At 41.5% G+C, this 23,002-nt stretch overlaps 1 protein-coding gene across 1 annotated transcript in view; it reads left to right on the top strand.

Annotated features, from left to right (window-relative positions):
* Positions 1 to 18,011, top strand: part of LOC118406537 — a 21,272-nt gene extending 3,261 nt beyond the window's left edge. Inside the window, exons 2-13 of the mRNA XM_035806600.1 lie at positions 211 to 294; positions 2,391 to 2,619; positions 3,537 to 3,665; positions 4,222 to 4,296; positions 12,011 to 12,262; positions 12,671 to 12,799; positions 13,414 to 13,758; positions 13,946 to 14,091; positions 14,278 to 15,527; positions 15,823 to 15,893; positions 16,454 to 16,709; positions 17,087 to 18,011. Coding sequence (XP_035662493.1) covers positions 256 to 294; positions 2,391 to 2,619; positions 3,537 to 3,665; positions 4,222 to 4,296; positions 12,011 to 12,262; positions 12,671 to 12,799; positions 13,414 to 13,758; positions 13,946 to 14,091; positions 14,278 to 15,527; positions 15,823 to 15,893; positions 16,454 to 16,709; positions 17,087 to 18,011 — 3,846 coding nt within the window. The 5' untranslated portion in view covers positions 211 to 255. The remainder of the gene's footprint in view (positions 1 to 210; positions 295 to 2,390; positions 2,620 to 3,536; positions 3,666 to 4,221; positions 4,297 to 12,010; positions 12,263 to 12,670; positions 12,800 to 13,413; positions 13,759 to 13,945; positions 14,092 to 14,277; positions 15,528 to 15,822; positions 15,894 to 16,453; positions 16,710 to 17,086) is intronic.
* Positions 18,012 to 23,002: the final 4,991 nt, after the last annotated feature.

The raw sequence follows: 23,002 nt of genomic DNA, 5'->3' as shown, positions 1-23,002 counted from the left end.
TACAACCCCTACTGCTAAAACAGCTTTTGTCCCAATGGGCTTTCGTAGGTCCAAGTAGCCTGACGTGATAGCCAGCCCAGCTAGACAGCCCAGGTAGACAGCCCAGGTAGACAGCCCAGCCTTTTCCGTAAACCCGTTATATCTATATATTGTGAGTTTTTTTTTTAATCCTAACCACCACCTTGACCACCAATTTTGCATATGGAATAGGAAAAGTTCATGTCTGGACACTCAGTGCTGTAGGTGATCCTCAACATGGGAACACCAGCTATTAACTCAGGTGGACAAATGGAGGTAAGAACAGTCGTAACCACTTCCTTTAATATTAAATTATATTATTATCATATAGCATATCAAAACTAACCAGTATGAGACATACACATTCCTGTACTATTATGCATAGACCCTATACTTGTTAAATTCAAGTTGTGGAATTTCTGAGAAATGCATTTGAAAATTTAGGATTACAGATTTCATTTTGAAACCAAACTTTCAACAATAACATTCTTGGCATGTCAAATCTTTCTTTATTGTAAGTTATATTGGTGATCTTATTATTCCTTCCTGTTGGATATGATAATTCTTCCCTGCTGGGTTGGTTTAATTCTGATTGGTCAATGTTCTGCGAACTATTCTTCTAATTGGTTTTGGTGCCTTATTGATGATACATTTCTGTTAAACACCTAGAATTTCATAAGTGTTTAATGAATTTCTATGTGCTACACATAAGGCATCAAAACCAATATGAAATGGGGCCTTCTGATTGGTCAACCTTGCCTGCCTATATGATAATTGATGTTATGTCATACCTTGGCCACTATGACGTTGGTAAATTGAACGTGCTCCCTGTGTGCTGAGTGCGGCGTGGTTGAAAATATGAATGTTGGATTTGGACTGTGGAATTGCTGTTACAATTTTCTGTTCTAGGACACCAAATTTTCTCAACTTCTATTGCATTTTTACCTGCTTGAAAAAAGCAGGTATTGATTCTGGTAGGGATCTTTGTGATTCCTGACCGATATCTTTAGAACCTCTGGATGGATTGCGATTTCCTTTGCTAAGGGGATAACATCCATTGGCATAATACCGGTCGGTTTACTGCAATTTCTCAAGCAATGCTAATTTGGCAAATGATCAACGCATCATTTTCTCCAGTTACATGTTGCTGTTACAGCTTACCTTTGCCACTTCTTCTGTGTAAATTATTTTGTCTCTCTGGTCCTGCTAAAAACATAATATCGTAATTGGAACACACCGCGGAATTGCACGGAGAACGGGCGCGTGGTTGGAAGGGGGTGCACTATACCGGTCGAACGAAACACGGCACAATTAACTGCCGCTATGTACCTTTATTCATCCTCTGTTGTTCCTTTCTTTCCTGTTAGTAGTTGCACAAAACAAAAATCTGCATGAGCATACAAAAAGTCATAAAAAAATGGGCGTACGGTATACTGACAAGAATTTTCATTTAATTTTGGTCCGTCACAACCGCTATGACGTAAAACTTTACTGCTGGCCGTAGCATTAAAAATGGCGGGAAAATGGCGGCGTACGTTCAATTTGACCCATTCAGCCGTAGATCCGGGCTATTATGCAACGGTTCCTCACACTTTTACACAAGTTGTAGGTCACCAAAAGAAATTCAAGATTGCTGTTGAATCATGCTCGTCTTGTGCCGTGAGCACATGTGATTATTATCTACAAATCTGGCGATGAACGTGACAGTGTGTTTGTCCCACGACGAGCTCGCCTGCCCCGAAAATGACCTGAAAACTTTTGGCCTTGTTGTCTTCGAATGCATTGTTATCAATGCTTTGTAAATTATGTACTGGACACCTAGATGTCTGAAGTGTGCATACCTCAGAAATAACTATTGTTGCATGTGTAGATCTCTTTAAGTTCCACTATTTTTAATCGACCGGTATAAGGGTTATGACCGGTATTATGCCAATGCATGTTAGAATATGTGAGTCATTGTGCGCACATTAGACGTTTGCTGCTGTTTTGTGGTTCATTTAAAAAAAATATTTACACCCCTTTTTGACAAGTTTAGTTATTAATACAGTGGTCCTCGTTGATAGCAAGTCAGCTGGATGCAATTAGCTATGAGCGGGTGTGCGGGGTGAATCAATACATGTATATACACATGAGGGATATGTTTTAAACTTGTGTTTTATCAGGATGGTATGACATAAATAAAATAAAACATGTTGTATTCTGCATTACCCTTGGTCCCAGTCCCCCCACGGGTCAGATCATTCTCCAGCCTTTGACTGTCGGGCAACCCTACCTGCTGTGCCGAGCTGATTTCTTGGGTGATGCGTACACAGCAAGTCGTATTCTACACTGTCTGACAGACCTTTTTTATGTACATTTTCCCCCAACTACAGGCCCCTGCACAAGGGGCACCACAAGTTGTGACAGCACCAATAGCAGACCCAGAGAAACGCAAGCTCATTCAGCATCAACTGGTTCTCCTTATGCACGCCCACAAGTGCCAGCGACGGGAACAGTCAGCTGTGAATGGCGAAGTGCGGACCTGCCAATTCCCCCACTGTCAGACCATGAAGAATGTCCTGACTCACATGAGAGAGTGTCAGGCAGGGAGGAGCTGCCAAGGTACTGTAAATTTTATCATTTTTGGTAGGAGGAGAAAGTATATGGTATTTCAAATTCGTATTAAAACAATTTTGTAGTACAGTAGAAACACAGTGCAATTAGTTAAATTGTGTGGTGAAGGCAGTCAACATTACAACTGCTCAGATATGAAATGGTGAATAGGACTTTTTAGGAGTATTTCAAAATTCACTATGGGCAGTATGTAATATTGTACAGGCCAGTAATATTAGCCAAATTTAAATGTGCTTCTTTCCTTCAAATGAGGGCATGTACTTTTGATAAAAGTCGAGTAAAGCAATGCCCGAAATCCTTTTTTTCAGTCAGATTGCCCAGGCATCAAAAGCCAGGTTGTGCTATCAACATTTCAGGTTGCCCCACTTCCATTGTAGTTATAACTTTCTTCAAATCAGCTACTTATCCATTATCTTTTCTTCCAGTAACAGTCTTCCTATCTCACTACTTCATGTACAAATGTAGGTGGGGGAAAAGGGGTGTTTCAACTGCAAAATTTTAGGTTACGCATTGTGAAACCCCTAGGGTTTGAAATTCGTAGGTTGTGCCAAGCAAAATGTGGTTGCAAGTGGGTATTTCGTGCACTGCTAAAGTGCGGCCTTTTTCACTGCTGCACATGACTCTTAGATATTGTTGTCTTCTTTTTCATTAAGAAAAAATAATAGTTTTAGCCATTTACTGTAAATGCAGAAATGTTCGCGGTGGATTTATGTTCGCGGTTTTCGCATTGGCCATTTCACCGCGAATTTAAAACCACCGCGAACATTTTTCCAGGGCATAATTAAATAAGATACTATATTGCATGGTGCTACCACGAAATTAAATCCACCGCGAAAAGTCCTTTTTCCCCCTACCGCGAAATTAAATGCATTTACAGTATTCAGCATAATTATTCTCTTCTATAGTGGCACATTGCGCATCATCCAGACAAATCATCTCTCATTGGAAAAACTGTACAAGAAGTGACTGCCCAGTTTGCCTACCATTGAGGGATACTGCTACTAGAAAGGAGGTTGAGGTCAGCATAATTACTGGTAAGTCTGATATTTTGTTCCGATTATCTCTAGATAATTCTTTAAATTTGAATGATGAGAATTAAGATATTCATGACAGTCACTATAGAATTCATGTAAATGCAGCTAGTAAAAGTCCACATCATGAAACATTGTAACATGTAAACCCACTACATGGACAGGTGCAGGTAGACATCATAAACACCTGCACAGCTTTAATTTAACCTTGGCACTAACCTGTGGTGGTATTCCAAACTTTTTGCGGAGTTTACTATACGGATGGTACCCAGGCTAGGTGAACAGAATGATTCTATTGGTGGGATTGTCATGAAATTTGGTTGTAAGTCAGACCTACATGTATGTATAAAAAAAACTGTTGATTCAGAATCAGATTTTTGATTTGGGGCTTCCTTGGAACTGTAGGATAACTTAAATCTGTTTTCTTTTAATCTAGTGTTCTGGACATGCTGTGTTATGAGTTTTTGTCGGTAGATACAATGTAGCTTTTTGTCAATTTTAGCTCATTGTGTATACAAATTGAATAAAGCCTTGTGCCTGTACTTTATTCCATTTGCAGAATATGGGCCGGCAAGCAGAAAGCGCCAGCATAGTGAGCTCAACAGTAGTGATCAAGTTAAAAGAACAAAACAAGGTAAGACTTCAGAATCAGATCGCATGGAATAACTTTGAAAATTACTGTTAATGCATTTAAGTTCGCCAGGATTTATAATTTCGCATTAGTGGGAAAAAGGACTGTTCGTGGTGGTTTGAAGTTCACGGTAGCACCATTATAATGTAGTTTCTTACTGCCATGGAAGAATGTGAAACTTTGTTCCATGGTGGTTTTAAGTTTGTGGTGAATTGGCAACACGAAAACCACAAAGTTTAACATAAAACCATTAGGGTTGGTCGGACCGGACGGACGCTCGACAGTTCGCAGAACGGTTCGGACGGCCAAAAATGGTCCAGATTGGCCGCTTGGACTAGTCCGGACTACGTCCCGGACGGCATGGTTGGAACGCTTTCGGGCGGCGGCCTGGAACGGGCCGTTCGAACGGTTCGAACCCGTACGGCTCCGCCCGGGCCGGACGGCCGAACTGGCGGTTTCCATAGCAACAAAGCGATCTAAACCGTCTGGGGGCGTGCAGAGCACCGCGGGGCGCCGGTTCGGACGTCTGCGGACTACCGCGAACCACCAATTTACAAGGAAACTGTACCTCCCAAACACCCGTGGAATGCGTAAAATCGAGCTGTTGTGAGGTGGAAATCGCTGCCCAAATAGTACGGACGGTCTGAACCGCCGGACTGCCGTTACAAAATAGAAAGAATTTGAATGCAATTCAGCCCTCTGCCGCCAGCGCTCCTATAGACATAATATCAACGACGGCTTGAAGTTACAGAATGACACCAGCCGCAAGACAGTCAATGTAAATCACATGTGCCCTCACTTTGACGTTATGTGCGTGCGGAGTCCCAGGAAACATTTGATCGCCCGCACAAACCATGTACAAAGCGTAAGTTGGATTTCTGATGTCTTTCCGACTGAAGCATGGTTACCAAACATGTGGTGGAGACACTATCACTGATATATGATATACATTCAAGTCCATAATCTGGAAGATTCATTTATAAACATCATTGAATGCCCTAATATATTCATGCCAACGCTAGGCACGTTACGCACCCAGCGGCAGCGAGGGTTCATTGACCCCATTTCAAACGTAAACAAGAACTGAAGAAGTCGATCCTATGAAGAAGCCAAACATTTTGTTGGTGTGTGTTGAAATTCATTGTATTTTGTTGAAAGAAAGTTGTATCTAAATATTGAATGGTAATACAGTATATGTAAATCTAGTGCCACAAAAGATTATTCTAGGTGTCTAAAATAAGACTAGTTTTGATATAGGTGCTGGCCCCCATACGTGAGTTGAACTCTCCCACACTTGATTGAAGCCTCTCGGTCCTTTGGGACAGCCGCCCGACACGTGCGCACTTGTCTATAACTCATTGTTTGTTGTTTATTTTACGTTCCACATGTTGATTTTTGGCACAGTTTGCACATCCATTGGCAGGAATACCAATAAGAATGATGTCGTCATTATACCCATTTCCTTTGTGTTTCTTGCCTTTTTTCACGAGCAAGTTATTCAAAGACGGGAAAATACGATCCAGATATCAATTTACGAGCCAGTGGCTAGGCCACACCCACACCGTGCGAAACTTTAGATAGAGGCGTGCCGCTGTCCATCATTGCGTGGCAACCGACAAAATATTAGCAACCCTCTACACTGGGTGCCATGCTGTCTGTATTATAAAACGTCTGCACAGTTATTATCGGAATCTTTCGTCAGTAAATTGACTTTTGCGCACAAGCGACTTTTGACAAGACTGGTCGGTGTTCCCGTAAAGCTTTCCTTCCTAATCCCAGCAGAAATGGTCTCTGGGGACAGCCGCCTACCAGACCGATTCGTAGGGCGGGAATCAAAATGTCACATTACAATGGGTCTCCAATTTCTGGAGGGGTGGCAAAATCACCACGTCCGGCCGCACCTTTGAGCTTCGGCCGTACTAGAAGTTTAGAATCTACTAGATTATTCAGCGAAGCAAATAGGATGTAAAATCTGCTTGTCTCTAGTGTATAGTTATTGTGCATGTGATTTCATTAACTTTTGTAAAATCAACGATATTCAGAAGGCTTCAGAAGTACCACGAGTGTTATTGTACAATGTTGATTGAATGAGTAGAGATTAAAAGACATCACCCTAGAGGATTATTGTTAACCTACGTAGACGTTTCAACTTTCACATCGTAAACCTTGATAGATTTTCATGCCCGTCAAAGGCACATGTGCGAATAGCAGGCGAAATCTTTACTTGCGGCATGCACAAGTGAATAAACGCTTTTTGAAAAGTTGGTAAGGAGGAACCATATTAAACGGGGAGGATTGTTGTCGGGGAAATTCCACTCGATATAACGTCCTTTGGGAAGAAGGAGGAAGTTATGCCATGGTGAGTAGAAGTAATTTTATGGAACGTTGATATTAATATTTTTTAGTTGTAGTTGTACTCTACTCTCTCTCTACTCTATATGAAGCATGGACATGGACACCTGGCCTAATTCAGACTACGCTTAGTCCACAGTTTAGTCTTTGTTCTGTGCGTTTAGTACAACATTGTACGTGTACACTGTACACAACCAAGATACGCTACTGAAACACAGAGAAAAACAACTTCGTTGGAATTTCACAATTTTATCACCCTTGACAGACAGGACAGTCTCTAAAGGACTCCCTGCTGACAATAATCCCGATAGCCCGTCCGAACGGTTCAGACGGTTCGGGATTCACTGTGGCGTGTCCAGAGATCCGCCTAGCTCCGACATGTCCGACCAAGAACGTTAACGTTGCCCCCATGGCCCAACCATGCAGTGAGGTTTTATCAAACCCATTTGAGGAAACAACTTCATAACCTTCGTCATGGATTTACAAAATGTAAAATTACCTCCGATCAGTGGTGTATGTGGAAATTGTAAGACGATCATAATCACATCATTATGATATAATTTGCAACGGTACGTGGTAACATGACTTCCTCTTTGATGCAACAAGTGAAAATTACGTCATACCAATGTGTTTCCACGAAAATGGGCGCTAAAACATGTGCATAATACAGCCCCCCAGGAGTCCGTGCGGAAAAAATACATGGATGCTACAGTTAGCTAGGAGACTGTGTTGTTGATTATTTCGCATCCAACACACTTGGTAACACTGCTAAACGATATAAAACAGTTTCTTACCAGTTCAGCCTTGAACAAGAAGGGATGTTTGTATTCCATTCCATTCGTATCGGTTGGATCGGCACCAGAACACAATTCCAGTCACAATTGTTTGTGTTGTTAGTCCTTTTCCATCTCTCCATCTCTCCATGGCAGTTTGATGCATCCTGACCCGAAACGACAACGTACAAACCCCCTCACGCGACACCTCTTCCAACTTATCCATGATAGTCTGTACATTTAGCCTTAGTATAGGGCTAAAAAGCGGAAAAATAATACAGGACATCAGGAAACGGTTTACTGATGAATTTTCAATTTGAAATGACCGCGTCGCACGCGCAATGCAGTTAGTTTAATCACATGTTATCCCCAGGGGCAGACAGGAGTATCTTTCAAGCTTGACACCCTGCTGACAATAATTAATAGCCGGTCCGAACGTTCAGAACGGTTCGGGAGGCACTGTGGCGTGTCCTGAGATCCGCCTGTCCCTGGCCCGATCCAGGACAGTTCTCATTTCATATTAGGCCATGTTGATTTGATTATATGGATGACATCCTCTGGGAACTCCAAAATTGATGCGAGCGAGCGAATAAAAAAAAAGTTTGGCCAAAAAAAAAAGTTGGCTTCAGTATGAAATCAATGTGGCCAGGAAGGTTGAACATAGGACTACAAACACATAGTATGGTATACCAACAGTTAACGTTAGATGTTGCGACCAGTACATCATACGGGTGCAAAACATTTTTTTTCTTCTTGGACCAATCTGAAATAAACAGACCTGAAATAAACAATCAGGTCCAGGTTCACGTCCACCTGGAAATGATCCTCTGGACCTGAACCGGGACCTATCCTGAATTTACTGGTACATGTACAAACCCCTACCAAAAATACTTTTTTTTTCTGTCCTTTCACATCTTATTCTTTGACTTTTGAGATTTATTTTGGCATTCTATGGCATCAGTTATCGATTTTCTGACATTTTTTTTTTCAATCTACGGAATATTTGTGCTCATTTTACAGCTGCTTTGCACAATTTACTATGTGGTCCAAAACTTTTTTTTTTTTTTGGAAATGGCCGAAAATTGGTGCGAGCGCGGATGTCATCCATATAATCAAATCAACATGGCCTTACGAAGGATGAAGCGTCCAAATTTCTCTGGGGAACAATTGCCACGGACCCGTAGATTGTGCGTCACCATCCCCAACCCCTATCACTACTGAATGATTTGCGACGCACGGGTAGTGAATTGTCTCTCCTTCTGTAAGTGTAACGTGGATGCAGCCATCCACGGCGTTTCTTTATCCGGTCGTCGCTTCGACTAACGAGTAATATATTTTCGAATTTATTGTACATTTGTGCTCCTCAAGCTAATTACAGGTCAATATGATAAAGTAGTTCTAACCCTTCTAACAAGAAAATGAGTCATTGCGGAATTGATTATATATGTAAAATGGTGGCGTTAGATGTTCGGCTAACCGTTACCCGTGCCCTGTTTTGGATACTGTACTCCAGCGTGACACAGCACTGCACTTGTTTTTAGTCCCACTTTCTTCATATAATGTCAAGGGGAATATTACTGGTCAAAATCAACAAGTTTTAGATAATTCAGAGGACCAAAACTCGATTGAAGTCTCGCTGCAAAGTTACCGGTAGTCAGGTCGTCCAACAGGTGCTCCAACTGGTACGACTCACAAAAAAGTTCCTCTTCGGCCAAAGCCTGCGCTTTGACTCCAAACGGTGGTGGAAATTTTAGAAAGTGAGAAACATTTAAAATATTGCACTTCACAAATCATGTTAGGTATTGTCCACAAGGCGAGGTAATGCCGGACGTCATGAAAGGTAATAAAGATACTAAATACGTTTTCAACATTGTCTCCCGTATCATTGCACATTTGGACGCTTGGTACCATGAGTCACTGGAAACGTAGAGCTACTCAATGTCGTCCTGTTTGTAAAGCGCCAGGGACAATTATTTAATCCTAGGGTAGAAAGATTAGTTCTACAGAGAACAATGGTGGTCTAGAGATCTGTAACTTTTCTCCGCCCGTTTTAACGCCGTGCAAGCATGATCAATCCCGGGGTGTGTGGTGCACCGGTGAAAACTTGTGCCAGGGTGACCTACAATAGTATTGTCTTTTATTCTTCTTATAGTACTTTGCTGCACTGTGTTTGGAAGACAACGGTTCTATAGGCGCGGGCAATGTAGTTAACAAATCAAACAGTGCAGCAGAGTGGAGAATGTAGCGTTCGTGTGAGTTAGAAACGAAATACGGAGTGCCGAATTGTAATTCGCCATGCCACTGCGTGACTATCGACAAGGTATCTGCTGTTACGTTTTTCTCATTTACCGCTAGAGAAAAATAAAGAGACAAACAGAAACAGGACTAAAACATATTCATTCTTCATAAGAACAGATTTCGTAACAAAAACTTACATGTATTCATTATGTTCCTATAGATATTCATATGTATGTTAAGTTATAGACCTGACGAAAGTCGCTTTACTTTTGTCGTGTCAACAAAGATTTTATATGCTGCATGCACGGCATTGGTGTACGAGATGCGATGGAAAGACTGGTACGTCGAGAGGGTAAACATGATGTAGGTGTGATCCGTGCACTCAACGCCGCATGGGCGTGATGGACAATCCAAACTCCGCTGCAAGTCAGAGCAGGCCGACTTCATTAGACCGCCCGGCGGGACCATAAACAGGCATTTGTCGCAGTTCTCCCAGACGTATTTTCCCGTCCATAAAACTCGGACAGGGCCCACAACCTAAATTACGTCACAAAATGTGCCAATGTAACTGCGAGAATTTTGGCATTGTCTGAATCACTTAAATTTATCGTAAAATTTCCCGTTTGTCACATTTCTACGAATGTTTAAAAGTTCTTATTGACGACCAGGGGGGTCGTGGTTGAAAAGCGTGTTTTGGCTCGGCATATTCGGATGAATTTCCAAGAAACTTGATAGTGGGGCATAGGGTTTCAGTTTCAGTTTCTTACAACCAATCATGTGGCTCATTATGTGCAGTGAAAATCGACGTCTCCGGCTCATTTCGTACAAATCGTAGCGATTGGCTCGCCAGTAAATAGATTGTCTCGCACTGTACAAATCAAACGGCTGCCGCCAGCATGGCGCCATGGCAACAGCCAATGTGTGGCGGGAAGACCACCAGGGCGCCGCTCACGTGCGCCTCACAGGCGGGATGTCAATCAACCCGCTGTTTATTTCCGCGGGTGCGGCCTGGAACTGGGATGGCCGTATTTGCCAAAATCATCTCGCGCACGGGACAGTCGGCTTTCCGAGCAACGCTCGCATATGCAGAAAAACTGCACTGAGTAGCGGAGCAGATTCTTCAAAGGGTGACTCAACACAGTGTAAGCTGGAAATTGAAAATTGAACAGCATTTTATAAGTGTATGTAAACTTTACTGGAACTTGTAGAAGGCCCATCAGTTCGTTTTGCTACTCTATATTGAGTATCGTATTATACTCTACTCTTCACTTCAGATAGCCGTGCGTGGTGACTATATAAATTAATGAACGAATATGAACAAGAAAACACGTCACCCATTCATTAGTCGCGGCCAAAATATAAATATAGAAGAAAAGTTGTAGATGTGAAGGTAGAAAAATCTCATTTTTTTTAAATTTTATTTTCATAGTATTGTTCAGGCGATAGTGCAACGCTATTACTATTAGTGTTCGCCCGCTCTGGCTGCTGCCCCGCAATAATGGACGTAATGCATGCCTCTAACAATGTCTAATAGTCTCACCTACGGACTTTATCGCTCTTCTGGTCGCTGCGCTTAGTGTACGGAAGGAGGCGCTGTCGCACGGCTTCATACAATTTAGGGACTTAGACAAAATTTGGCCGGGCGGCGGCAATTTTTTCTAAGTGTTTTACGGCGCCCGAAGCGTCCGGCAGTCCTGAACTGCCGAACGTGCTGAACCACTTAATGACGGTTCACCGCCCGGCGCTCGGACCGGCAGCCTCGCGGGCCGGACGGCTTTCACGTAGGCGGACCGTGTGGACTGCCCTCGGACCGGTCCGAACCGTTCGGGGCGAGTTGATTTTCACACAGGCCAGAACTTGAAGTTTTCATGAACTATAATTTTTTTGAAGCTATTTAATGAAGAGGCCAGGCTCACCATATTTGATGAAAACAACTTTTACTCCCTAATCACTTACTCAGTTGCTAATCCATAGACCTCCTGATTGTTTGGGGGACAAGATAGACATGAAGAGGGAGATTTGCATCCTGGTTCTTCTGTGATGCAGCTGCTAGCAGTTCCTTGAAACTAATAAGAGAGACGTCCACTATTTGATTTTTTCTAGCCAGCTCTTCCTGTAACTTTAACAACTGAAGTTAAACCCTCCTGTGTGATCATGTTACACATGTTGTTGTGTCCTCGATAGGTCATCAGAAAAGCTAACTGGATGTCATTTTCTATATCAATCTTTTTAGTTATCAGTTAAATATACTAGACAAGTATACATGCATGTACATGTAAGGTAACGCCCATGATGACTTGATTTAGGTGAGTACTTCTTGAAATTTAATACATTTTTAAACTATTTTGATTCAGCATCACCAGTACCAGTTGAAGTAGAGATGGGAGGTCCAGAGATGAGAGTCCTATATGAGCAGGCCTGTAAAAAAGGCACCACCCAAGTCTTCTACACCAGACTGTTACTGGTAGGACAACATGGAAATGGTAAAAGCAGCTTAAAGAAAAGCTTGCTTAAACTAGAGTTCCATGAAGATGAGGAGAGCACTGATGGAATTGTGATCACTTCATGTCTCATGACTGGGAAAGAAGGATGGAAAATCACCAAAGGTACATAATTTTTTTTTCTAAATGCACCTAATAAAGACCCAAGTTATGCATGATGTTCTTCCACTAAAATGATGCAGGGAAGCAGAAATGACACAAGAGGAAGAGTGCACAAAAAGCAAAAATACACAAGATTATGAAACAGTATATTAGCTACATGTCTTGAGAAATTGCAAAAGTACTGGGTAAAGTTACAATTGCTTAGATCATGCAACATGCATCATGCAACAGCTATGAAAGGTGTACTGGTGGAGTGGAAGTGATAAGAAATGCACTAGCAATGATTTTCATCTTCATGGTGATTCAGGATCCTTGAACCATGCTGTATTACATTGTATGTAGGCATCCTTACATCTTTGCAGAAACTGATGATGGTAGCACTCTCTCCTTAATTGGGTGTTCTGTTTATAGGGATGAAGGACAGTGAGTTTGTTCATGCTGCTGCAATGGAAATGAAAAAGATGAAAGAAGAGGAGAAACAAGAACAAAGCGTATCCAGGATGGCAGATGGAGACACATCTGACCCTCTTGCAAGCAGAGGTATAAATTGATTAAGGGTTAATGACCCGCCCCGAGGTGTATATGGTGTCATAACGCCTGGTCCTTTGCTATCACCTCCGAATAGAACCACCTAGTGAGCGAAGCAAACAAGGTGGTTTTATGAGGGCTGGCGGGAATCTATGTGTTACGGCGTCATAACCAACGTGGAACGGGGCCTTCTGATTGGTCCCTGGCGCCTGGCTATATGATAATGGAGTCAATATTGGATATCTGCCTGCATTTTGTATTATTACACTAAAAGTCAATTAATAATACTATCATTGATGAACTGGCCTTTCTACATTTTGCATCTTTCTTACATATGAAATCAATTCAAACAGCCACATGATTTTGTTGTCACCTGTGCATGACAAATACTATAGAGCATCTATTGTCAAACAGAAATGTTACATGGTAATTAGATAATAGTCTTGATGATGATAAGTACTTATTGTTACAGTATAAGTCAAGGTGACTACTATCATTATAATGAAAATTTGATGCTGGTGTTTTGGCAATGCTACCATTCCTATGAATTTTGCCAGTTGATCTTATCTGGCATACTAGTACTGTATAATTTGCTTTTAACTTGCATTTTGTCTTTTTTTTTATAGTCGAATCAAGAGAGCCTGTCTTGGGTACATCATCACAACCTTCTGCTAGCCAACATCTTAGTACTAGCATAAGACAAGCAGCTACCCAGCCAGAGGAATACAAACGTGCCACCCAGATTGTTCTTGGCAAAGATGACCTGTCCAATGTCGTTGGATCGAAGGAACATCCAGCCATTTCAGTCTGGGACTATGCAGGCCACGATGTGTACTACAGCAGCCACCATGTCTTCTACAGTCACTATGCCATCTACATTGTCACCCTGAATCTTGAGAAGCCTCTCGACACCCCACTTGAGCCATGGCCTGGCAGCTGTGCAGAAGCACTTCAACTCAGGACAGAAGGAGGTAGGACTAATAAGATATTGTGGATCCATGATGGTAAAATTGTTTTGCAATCAAAATAGCTGAAACATTCTCAGTTTTGCTTTGTTACATAAATTAACACTCAGGTAAAAATACAGGTAATGTCAAGTTATTATCAAAAAGGACTTTATAACAATCTGTGATAACTATGATAATTATTTCTTCATAGACATCGTTGACTACCATCTGGAGTCCATCCAAGTGCACACTGGACCAAACAAGAGGACCCTGTTGAATGATGAGGAACTTGATGTGAAAAAACACAAAGGGCCCACTGTGATTGTGGTTGGTACACATAAAGACCAAGTAGAGCAGGTTTGTTTCAATATTGACTGACATGTTTTCATGTAGAATGTACAATGTCATACAAGTCATGTAACATAGTGATAAGATCAATTTCAATGATCGCAACTGTTTATTATAAGGTACAAGTTTACTCAATGCCACTTTCTCTATACGTTCTCTTCAAAATTTAGAATTTGTTTTTTGTTATAAATCCAGGCACAGATTGATGAGATCTTCTCCAACCTCAAGGAGCGTTTCAGAGGGAAGGCCATTGACAGTCATGTGCATGACAGGTACTTTGCCATTGACAACACCAAGCGTGATCCTGAAGATCCTGAGATGTCACAGCTGAGGGATTGCATCTTCAAGATTGCCCAACAGCAAAACCACATGGGCAGGAGAATCCCAATCAGATGGCTGGAGCTGAAGTCCACACTCATGGCAATGGAGAAGCAGGGCAGGAAGTACTGCAGCCTCCAGGAGGCGATGGCAGCTACCGACAGCTCTGATCTACCTGAAGGAGTCACTCCAGAAGAAAACGCTGCCACCATCCTGACGTTCTTCCATCTGTGTGGAGACATCCTATTCTTCAACAGCCCAGAACTCCGCAACTTTGTGGTCCTGGACCCGCAGTGGTTTGTGGACGTCCAGAAGACCATCATCACCATCCCCCAGTTTCGGGATCCTGAAGTGAAAGAGAAGTGGAGGTTGCTGGAGACAACAGGTATGTTAGAAGACAGCCTTGTGACTGATGTGTGGGAGAAGAAACAAGAAGAACTCAACTGTGATCTTATCTCTCACAAAGGAGAGCTGCTGAAGATGATGGAACAATTTGACCTGGTCCTGCAGTGCAGCATTGACACAGATGGCGAAACAAGTACAAGCACCTCAAGCTCACAGAACCCCGCCTACTTTGTGCCTTCACTCCTGACTGCTGTCAAGAACAAGGAGAAACTGTATCCAAAAGGCCCCAAATGCAGCAAGCCCATCTTTGCAGTGTTTGACGACAAGTTCTGCCCTGTTGGTGTGTACCACCGCCTTGTCATCGCGTGCATGCGTCGACATAACAAGCGGAAGCCACTGGCATATGCACGCTGTGCAAGGTTCGTTACAAGCAAACCAAAGCAGACCTTCGTCATCACCAAGACCGACTACTACCTGCAAGTGGAGCTGTTGTCGTCAGAGAAGGAGGAGTCTGCCTGCTTCAGCCATGGTCCAGATGTCCGCAAAGGTCTGGATGAAGACCTGAGGGAGATCATCAACAAGTGGATCCCAGGCCTGAGGTACAAGTGGTGCCTCAAGTGTTGCTGTGACAGCCACAAGGACAAGGAGCTGAATGGAGACAGCTTCATCCCCATCACAAGTGTCACAGAATGGTTCATGGATGGAGAAGTTGTTTGTGAAGCCTACTCACCTGCCACAACAACCATTGAAGACATTGGCCTTGCTCACTGGTTCCAGAAACAGTGAGTGCATTCATCCTAACTTGAATTCCTAACTAGAACTGTTTTCAATGTATGTGTGCACATCATCATCATTATCAACTATCCATATTTACACAAAATTCTAATATTGCTGTAGACTGTATAAAAAAATTGTTAAAACAAAGATTTATATTATCTAGGATCTACTTGTAAGCTTCATGTACATCAACATCATAACCTTATTTTGCAGTTGAAAATGTCTGAAAACCTGCCAGTACAGCCTGTTGGCATGACTTCAAAATGACACAATTTCAAAATACTATTTCTTTCTCTGTAGGCTGAAACGGTCAGCAGCTGGTCAACAGGAGAGGTCAGAAGCTGTTTCAACAGGAGAGTGTGATATCTCATGTATGTCCTTTCAATCAGCATTTTTGAATAGCCTATCTAGGGTTGATGACCTGCCCAAGGTGCATATGGTGTCATAACGCCTGATCATTTAGCTATAACCACCAATGAAATAAAATCACTGAGTGAGCAAAAGTGACACCATAATATACACAGAGGAACAGAGGGTTATTAACGTTATCATATACATGTTTATGATATATATATATATATATATATATATATACCTACCCATATACATGTGAAAACTTTTGACCATTGTTGAAGAGGTTCATCAGTAACATATAAATACAGTGAGTTAGTATAGATTTAATATTCTGCAATCAGTGACACTTTGAAGTATACCTTTCAAAGCATCACTGATTGAAGAACATTCTATTAACTTTTGACCAGTTTAACATTTGAAAAATATAATTTGAAAAGTTACAGTTGTCCTTTTGTTACTTAAAAAGTTTACATGTACTGAAGGAAACTTAAAAATATGCTGAATCATGAAGAACATCAGCAAGCAGCATTTGTTAGAATAAGCTTAAGATGTTGATTCAAAACACTTTTTTTGGCAGCTGTAGCACAGTTTTTCCCCATTGTTGTTGAACTGATGATGAAGCCACCTTGGAGGGAACTTGGGAGAAACCTGGGCCTGTCTCTAGCAGTCATGGAGAGAATCAGCCAGAAGCACCAGGATGATACAGGGAGATGCTGTTTGGCAGTACTTGAGGAGTGGCTGCGTCTGTTTGGCAACAACGCAACCCTGACAAGACTGAAGTGTGCCCTGGACACATCCGGACAGATTGCAATAGTGGAGAAGTTGAACACACGGTAACAAACACTTGTCTAAAATAGTACATGCATGTAGAATTGCTTCAGTCAGCATCTTAGTCAGTTTTATTTGATTACTTTTATGATTTATATGATGTTCCGACTTTCTCATTGATGATGATGACATATTCAGATAATGAAAAATTATTTAATACTTACAATAATACGTAGTACTTCTTAGTTTAATACTTAATTATAAATTTACTACTCTGCATTTTATATTCATTCTACAAACAATATGTTTTGAACAGTTTCTAACTTGCCTTTTCTTTACAGTGTGGTCATATCGATCCTTATACAAACAGTAACATTGCTTGAATTTTAAAATTATGATCATGGTAATGATGTGTTTTTGTGCATCAAACCCATGGTTTCAGAGAGCAGTCCATGCGAAGAGAGTTACTGGATTTGCAGAACCAAGTGACAGGCATACTGCGTGCTGACTTCCCTAACCTGGACTTCGTCCCAGACATCAGCAGGAAAGCAAATGAGAACAGGCAGGAGCTCAACAAGAAGACACTCTCTGAAGAGTTGTTCTCCAGTAGTACAAACTACAGCCTTGACTCAGATGTTCATGATCTGATACAAGATAGAAAACGATCGGTCTGTCGTATCAACTGGCCGGGGGGTTCAGGAACAGGATTCCTGTTGAGCAAGGGGAAGGTTCTCACATGTTACCATGTGTACCAAAGAATGAACGCAGCCTCACAAATGTTCACTGATTTAAGTTTGTTCACTGCAACATTCTGTGTGTCTTCAACAGTGGAACACAAAGTGCGCTTCCTACCTGTTGGGCCTGTGTGTTACAGTGAAGTATCTGATCTAGATTATGCTGTCCTGAAATTGGCGGTTGAAGGTGCGATGGAAACAAATCTTGACAGCCTGCCTCATCTTGGCCGCTTGATCTCAGAAAGCGAGGATGACAGAAAGATGGTGGTTGTTGTTGGCCACCCCCACTGTGGCAGCAAGAAGATTGACTTCTGCCCGATCGCTGGAGTGGCCGAGCATTACGTCATCCACATTCGCTTTCCTAACCGTATCCAAACAGACCCACGTAAGCCCCTGTACCACACAGGTGTGATGTTCCACGGCTCCTCAGGTTCCCCAGGGTTTGACATGAATGGTAATGTTGTGCTCATGCATACCATGGGTTTCCCAGATGGCAGCAGTAAAAGTATTGTAGAGCGTGGGGTTCGTCTGACTGCCATCAGAGACCATGCACGTCAAACCTTGCGACCTGAGGATTTCAGTGAGATCTTTCCTTTTTCAGTTGGACAGTTTGGTACACCTGCAATCAACTGAATGCTGGGCAGGCTTCATTATCATGCAGCTACAGTCTGTGTAAAGTAGAAAATTGTAGTTGATCTGTACTGATTTGTATAGGTGATAATTCTTAAGTTGAAATTGAAACTGACATTTGAATGGACCAATTAAGAAAGATTGTACTTTTTCTTTGAGTTGGTAATGTGACAGTAGGAAATTGTGAGAAATGGTCTATTTTGAGTAATTATGATAGAGATTTGTATAATTTCTACATAATTATGCTTGTATATTGATGACATTGTTGAAAATATTTTGTCATTTTGATCTGTTTTGGTATGTCTTGTAAACTGAAAATGTTGTGTTGGGGAAAGTGCTTCAAAGTGTTTAAAATGTACAGTACAAATCTGACAGTTACTGTAGTAGTATGAACAGCAACTCACATTCCTTTAGATAGAGTATTACTAAGTAGACGTAGTAAGCAACTGTAACACTTCAGTGGCATTTGCTTCAGTTCAAGAAAAAAGAATCAAAATTCAATTTTAGCAAATTTGTTCAAGAAGCAAAAAAGAGACTTTACTCACATCTGAGTCTTAAAGTTTATTGCTTAATTACCTTGTACCTTGTGAGAAATCTGCTTTACATTGAAATGTGGATAAGAATATATATAAATATACACAGTGTATCCACATGTTGCATAGCAGTAATGATATGTACTCTGCACAGTAATCATGAAGTGTGAGGTGATATATTTATGCATTTATACAATCATGATAATGAATATATTATCAGATCTGGACAATTTTTGCCATCTCTGGTTTGAGGGTAGTAAACTTTAAGAATATGTACATACTTGACTTCAAGAAAGATATCTATCAATTTGTACCAAAGACGATGCCTGGGATAAAAATATCAATTAATTAATGTTACCTTTGCAACACTATACAATAAAATGCTTTTATATTTGTAAGATATTTGAACACTATTCAATTATATGGTATCTAGTTCTCGAGGTACTAAGATGTTGTCTTTGCTGCACTATGAATTAAACGCTTTTTGTATAAGCTATTTAACACTTAGCAAACATATATCTCTGAACATTCCAAATAAAAATGATCTTTGAACCAAGAAAAAGGTATATCTTTATCCAGGAAAAGAGTAGTATTACCGGGTATAATTTGATTTTGTATCTTGAATGTGACATTTAATGACAATAGATAAGGAAGAGCAGATGATAAACAACATTTATACTTTAATATGTGTAGATTTATTTACATTTTGTATATTTCAAAGCTAAAAACGAAAGTAAGCATTGAACATATTTTAAAAAAAATGTAAGATAATGTAGTAGTGTAACCAGTACCTTTTATTTAGTTAACATTTGGTTTTATGTAAATGGTGTTAACATTTAAAATGTTATTAACAAAGCATAATGTCTGCAAGTCTATGCTCTATGATTTGGTAAATTTCACTTAATGCTTATTTCATATTCTTAGAACAGTTATTGTAATTTGTTTTCTCTGACAGTCATATTGATCATGGCAATGTTCTGTTCAATTTGCTCTATCATTGGGTGACTTTTGTCATGAGAATAAAGCAGCCTTGCCACAGACAAGGCTTCTTCTGAGAAACTGAGTGCTTTATTGAGGTCATCCAGGTCGTACCATACATAACCCAGGTTGCTGAGTGCTCTTACAATGTTAGGATGTGCTGCACTCAGACCATAGATACTTCTGAACATCTGCAGTGCCTGCTGATAGTTGCTGATTGCTTTTCTATGATCACCTAGGCGATGCCAGGCGTCCCCTAGGTTGTGAAGTAAACTGGCAACGTTAGGATGTGCTGTAGTCTGACCATAGATACGCCTGCATATCTGCAGTGCCTGTTCATAGTAGCTAATTGCTTTCTTGTAATCACCAAGTCCATCATTTAATGTCCCGAGTTTGCTGAGCAAAACAGCAACATCAAGATGTGGTGTAGTCTGACCATAGATAATCCTGTGTATCTGCAGTGCCTGTTCGTAATAGCTAATTGCTTTACTGTAATCACCTAGGTCTTCCCAGGCTGATTCCAGGTTTCCGAGTGATTTGGCAATACCATGATGTGCTGTACTTTTACCATAAATAGTCTTTTTCATCTGTAGTGCCTCCTCATGATAGCTGATTGCTTTTCTGTAATCCCCTAGATCTCGCGACACTTCCCCAAGGTTGTGAAGTGAGGTAGCAATGTCAAGATGTGCTGCATCTTTACCATAGATAGTCCGTCTGATCTTCAATGCCTGTTCATAGCAGCTAATGGCTTTTGTGTGATCACCCAGGTGACACCAGGCTGACCCAAGGTTGTTTAAAGGGGTGGCGATTCTAGGATGGGCTGTACTATGACCATAGATATCCTTGCTCATCTGTAGTGCCATTTGAAGGTAGCTGATTGCTTTCTTGTGATCACCTAAATGGTACCAGGCAACCCCTAGGCTGTTCAGTGACTCAGCAATGTCAGAATGTGCAGTGATCTCGCCATAGATACTCCTCTTCATCTGCAGTGCCTCTTCATAGTAGCTGATTGCTTTCTTGAAATCACACAGGTCTCTCCAGGCTCCCCCTAGGCTATGGAATAAATCTGCAATGTCGGAATGTGCTGTACGATTATCAGAGATAGTCCTATATATCTGCAGTGCCTGTTTATAGTAGCTGATTGATTTTCTGTGATCACCAAGGTGACCCCAAACTCCCCCCAGGTTGTGGAGTAACATGGCAATATTTGGATTAGCACCCATATTCAATTCGTTAGCTTGACCATGGGCATTTGCTACTTGCACCGCCTCTTCCAGGTAGCCAACTGCCCCCTGGTTATCGCCCATTCTACTCAAACAAACTGCAAGGTTTTTTAGCATCACAAACTTTGTAGTGTAACTTCCATCATCTTCCTCCAGAGCTTCTTGGAAGAAGATGATAGCCTGGCTATATTTGCATAGTTGGGAGTACATCATTGCTTTAGTATATGGTAATCTTGCATAGAACATAGGGAATGATTGTAGTGGAGTTCTTTTTTTAGACCAGTCAGTAATGAAATATTTAAGAGGATCTGCCGTGTAATAATATCTGACAAGCTGGTTTTCATTCGGTAGATAGAAAATCTGTTTCAGTGGACTTGTTTGTACATCGTTTTTGGTCCATTGGGATGATGCCTGCCCATGCTGGTCTGTTTCGATTGAGGCCAAAGCTGACAGGTTTTCCTTCTGTCCACCATTTGCAATGTACGTTCTGAGCCTGAGTTCTGCTGAGATGCTGGTAAGCACTGTCAGGTTGTGTGCATTGTCGGGACTGATCACTTGTTGGGATTTCATTTCTTCTATTGCCTCCCAAACTGTGGTAGGTATGATGCATGAAGAAAGTGCCAAGCAGTCCACAGCTACAGCAGGGAGGCGATAGATTTCTTTCTTTACATCAATCAACCTTGCTGTGAATGATGTTAGATCGTTGTAGATGTGGTCGTCTTCCCTCATTGTCTCCTGTGCCAGGGTCTGAGCCATTTTACCCCCGTCAGCTTGCAGTATCTTCCATGTGATGTCCATGTACGTGTCAATCAAATTCTGGTCCCCTGCTATCAGACATGGGTTTTTCAACATTGTGGCAAGGTGATATCCCTCCTTCAAATACAATGTGGCATCATTCTTTAGTATCTTAACCATGTTTTGTGGGGTGCAGATGAGTTCACTGGGTGGTTTGTTCATAGTTCCCTGCCTACCCAGTGGAGTTTTGCTTGCCTTTGGCATGGAGCCGTCAAAAGCAAACCCACGAGGTGTAACAGAGTCATAGTACCAGCTGTCAAGTGGGTTTTCGGAAGAGAAGTCATTGAGAGATTTTATTCCCAGTGCTGGGAGAATGGTTTCTCCCAGATTGACCACCTTTAAGTGCAGATAGTGGGTGAGGTTGCGGAAATACTCAAGACATTGTTCACTTTCTTCCTCTACCAAGATGGCAAACTCCAGGTCTGAGTATGGAGTTACTAGCCCTGTGGCCTGTGATCCCAAACCTATCAGGGCATACTTACAGGGAGGGGGACCCATTAACTCATTGCACTCATCTACAAGTATGCCGATGAACCCTTTCCTTTGTTGTGCAATTTTCTCAAACAACTTCCTGACAGCCTGAGCTCGTTTTGCCTCTATCTCTTTGACACAAGGGTCATCTTCATCATGTACATAGGGATCCAGCTGCTGGTCAATGGTTTCCATTTCCAGCTTGATCTGGTCCCGCATCTCCTTTAGCTGTTTCTTGTGCTTTTCTGTGTTGTTATGAGCTACATAATGAACATCCTTCTTAAAGATACATCGGAGAAACAAATTCTCTATCTCTCTTACAGCTGTTACTATGTTACCATTGAGGACTTGATCCTCTGACCTGGCTATTGCTGAATTGTAGAGTGCTGCTGCTTTGACAAAGTCTCCCCCGTCTCCTGTCTGCTGACCTCGCATTTTGTAAACATCTCCCAACTTGCATAGGGGCTCCACCTCTCTCTGGTGCTGCTGGACTGTGGGATCTGGGCAGTACAAAACATTTCTTTCTGACTCATACTGCTACCTGAAGACCAGTTTTCCTATACGGTGTATGCACATGGTTACAATGGGAGGATAGTTATCACAATAATCAATGTAATATGATTATTGTAATCAACTCTCAAAGTGTATGTTGTAAGTAATTTATAACTTTATATGTTTCTTGGTGATTTTTTATTGGTTCCCAGGAGGTGTCGGCATTGTAAAGGATACATTCTAGCGCTGGTACGTTACGGATTTTATTTTGCAAATTTCAGCAAATAAATGAATACGTATTTCCTCACCTCGTACATGTACCATCTTGAGTGCAGCAGCAAAGTGTTGTTCTGCTGAGTCCAGGTCTGCACTGGCAAGAAACGATTCACCTTTCAACAGAAGGTCCCTGCATTGACTAGAGTTAATAGCGATGTTTTTTAGTTAATACTAGACACCATGAATATGGGACTTTAAATACTTGCAAAGAAGAATAGTATGAGCC

This window comes from Branchiostoma floridae, chromosome 19 (assembly GCF_000003815.2).
Source record: "Branchiostoma floridae strain S238N-H82 chromosome 19, Bfl_VNyyK, whole genome shotgun sequence".
Taxonomy (NCBI): Eukaryota; Metazoa; Chordata; class Leptocardii; order Amphioxiformes; family Branchiostomatidae; genus Branchiostoma; species Branchiostoma floridae.
Note: the sequence above shows the minus strand (reverse complement) of the source record. Positions and strands in the feature narration are given on the sequence as shown.